General features: G+C 38.3%; 1 protein-coding gene across 4 annotated transcripts in view; it reads left to right on the top strand.

Moving 5' to 3' along the window:
• The window catches only part of ralgapa1 (Ral GTPase activating protein catalytic subunit alpha 1), a 50,311-nt gene that overhangs the window by 21,823 nt on the left and 25,988 nt on the right, over window positions 1-2,500 (top strand). For all 4 annotated transcript variants that reach the window (XM_060880586.1, XM_060880585.1, XM_060880582.1 and 1 more), the window contains 5 exons: window positions 329-387; window positions 685-793; window positions 976-1,086; window positions 1,187-1,255; window positions 2,203-2,337. In XM_060880586.1, the coding sequence (XP_060736569.1) occupies window positions 329-387; window positions 685-793; window positions 976-1,086; window positions 1,187-1,255; window positions 2,203-2,337 (483 nt within the window). The remainder of the gene's footprint in view (window positions 1-328; window positions 388-684; window positions 794-975; window positions 1,087-1,186; window positions 1,256-2,202; window positions 2,338-2,500) is intronic.

Raw genomic sequence — 2,500 nt, 5'->3', positions numbered from 1 at the left:
GCTCTGTCACATTTACTGTTCCAGATGGTTGCGTGTGTCGTTTTGTGTTTTGGGTCCTGAGTCAGATTTCACTGTGCTGTATTTTGAACTGTGTCAGGTCATTATCACTCTGTCCGTCTGCATCACGTCTGTGTGTGTGTGTGTGTATGTGTGTGTGTGTGTGTGTGTGTTTGTGGGCTAGAGAGAAAATGTGTGTGTGAGAGAGTGTGTGTGTAAGGAATAGGGAGAACTCTGATAACAGTTGGAATGTGTATTGTAGTGTAGATGTTACACAAATAACATTTGTGTGTGTGTGTGTGTGTGTGTGTGTGTGTGTGTGTGGTTACAGGAGCACATTATTAAAAACATCTTAACCTCAGCTAGAGATGAGCCATCTGCCCCCGCCAGGTAACACACACACACACACACACACACACACACACTTATTTTATATGATTTCTGGATTCTTTTTTCTCGCCTTCTTGCATTTTTGTTTTCTTTTAGAATTTGAAAACAAAAATATTATTATATTTATTTGTTCTTTCTGTATTTGGAATCAAATAAAGTGTCACTCTGTATGAAACATTGAATCATGGAGCGACTCGAGTTTCACATCATTATCAGATTACTGAAGTGCACATGCTGATAACATTAGTGCTCTTTTGTCTTTCTGTGTGTGTGTGTGTGTGTGTGTGTGTGTTTTAGGTGTGTAGCTCTGTGTAGTTTAGGTCTATGGCTGTGTGAGGAACTTGTCCATGACACACGACACCCACAGATTAAAGAAGCTTTAAATGTCATCTGCGTCACTTTGAAGGTGAGGGTGTAATATTTTTAGCCCTGCCCATAATCAAGATGTCCAATCAGATTATTAGCTGGTGTTTGTCCCTTTTACTGATATTGACATGTTTATATTTAGTACAGATCACTTCTGTGGTCTGATACACTGTGTGTTCTTGAGTCTTTATTTATTGATTATTTTCTTTTTAATGTCTTCAGTTTCCTAATAAAACCGTCGCACTGGTGGCTTCAGACATCCTGCATCTCCTCATCAACTATGTGGACCATCTGCAAAACTTCCCTCCCGACACACCCAAGAAAATAGTGGAGGTAAATAAGCCGTCATTAGGATCAGTGAGGCGACGTCACACTTACAGAATGTTTAGTGATTTCACCAGCGCTTTTTTCCTCCCATCTGGTGTGTGTGCAGATCCTCATAGCGACCATCACCTACCTGCTGCCTACTACTGAGTCTTCTCCTCATGAGCTGGACAAGAGGGTACACACTCTCACACACACACACACACACACACACACACAAATGCATATGCACACACACACACAAATGCACATGCACACACACACACACACACACACACAAATGCACATGCACACACACACACACACACAAATGCACATGCACACACACACACAAATGCGCACACACACAAAAATGCGCACACACACAAATGCACACACAAATGCACACACACAAATGCACACACACACACACACACACACTCTTGATGTAGCTCAGATTTGACAAGCATTTTATTTTATATAATGGTGTTAGTTCCATCCATTAAAACTGTTTGCACACTTTAAAATTTGTAAGAAATCTGTAAAATTTATTTTAAAATATAATTCAGTTTAAATATAATTCAGTTTAAATATAATTCAGTTTAAATATAGTGTTTTTATACAATTTTAAAGTGTAAAATGTCTGATGAATTAATATTTACAGATTTTATCTGTGATCCTTCTCACAACTGTGTAAACAATCAGAATTATTACCTATTATTCATTAAATTATACATCAGATTCCAATCAAATTATTAATAATTTATCAAAGTGTGTGCAGTAAATGTGTGTGTAAGGAGCAGCAGTGTGTGTGGACATTGGTGTTTATCACCAAATCACAGCAGTCTAAATTTGCCTGCTGGTGCACAGACATTCTCATTTGCATAAAGTAACACCCACAAATCACCATATATACATATGTTATGTTTATGTTTATGTTTATATTTATATTTATATTTATATTTATATTACATTTTCCTTTTATTCAGTAACTGATTATGATGAGACTAAGACATCAGAATGGAGAAATAATCAGACAAAGATTTATCACCTGTTTATTTGTTTCATGTCACCTGTTTGTTTGTTTCGTGTGTGTGTGTGTGTGTGTGTGTGTGTGTGTGTGTGTGTGTGTGTGTGTGTGTGTAGCTGGTAGTGTCCCTCCTGCTGTGTTTGTTGGACTGGGTCATGGCTCTTCCTCCGAAAACTCTTCTACAGCCAATTCAGACTCTCTCACAGGACAAAGACAAATCAGACAGAACTGTCCTCAGTGCCATCTATAAGGTGCACACACACACACACTCTCACATACACACACACACACACACACACACACACACACAAAGGTAGCATTTATACTACCCTCATGTTCTCGGTGCTGAACAGATCTTTTTTAATGAGCATAATGGAAACCGATTCCTGTTACCTATAGAATCTAAAGTGTGTG

This window comes from Tachysurus vachellii, chromosome 10 (genome assembly GCF_030014155.1).
Source record: "Tachysurus vachellii isolate PV-2020 chromosome 10, HZAU_Pvac_v1, whole genome shotgun sequence".
Classification (NCBI taxonomy): domain Eukaryota; kingdom Metazoa; phylum Chordata; class Actinopteri; order Siluriformes; family Bagridae; genus Tachysurus; species Tachysurus vachellii.
The sequence above is the reverse complement of the archived record's forward strand: the minus strand, read 5'-3'. Positions and strand labels throughout refer to the sequence as shown.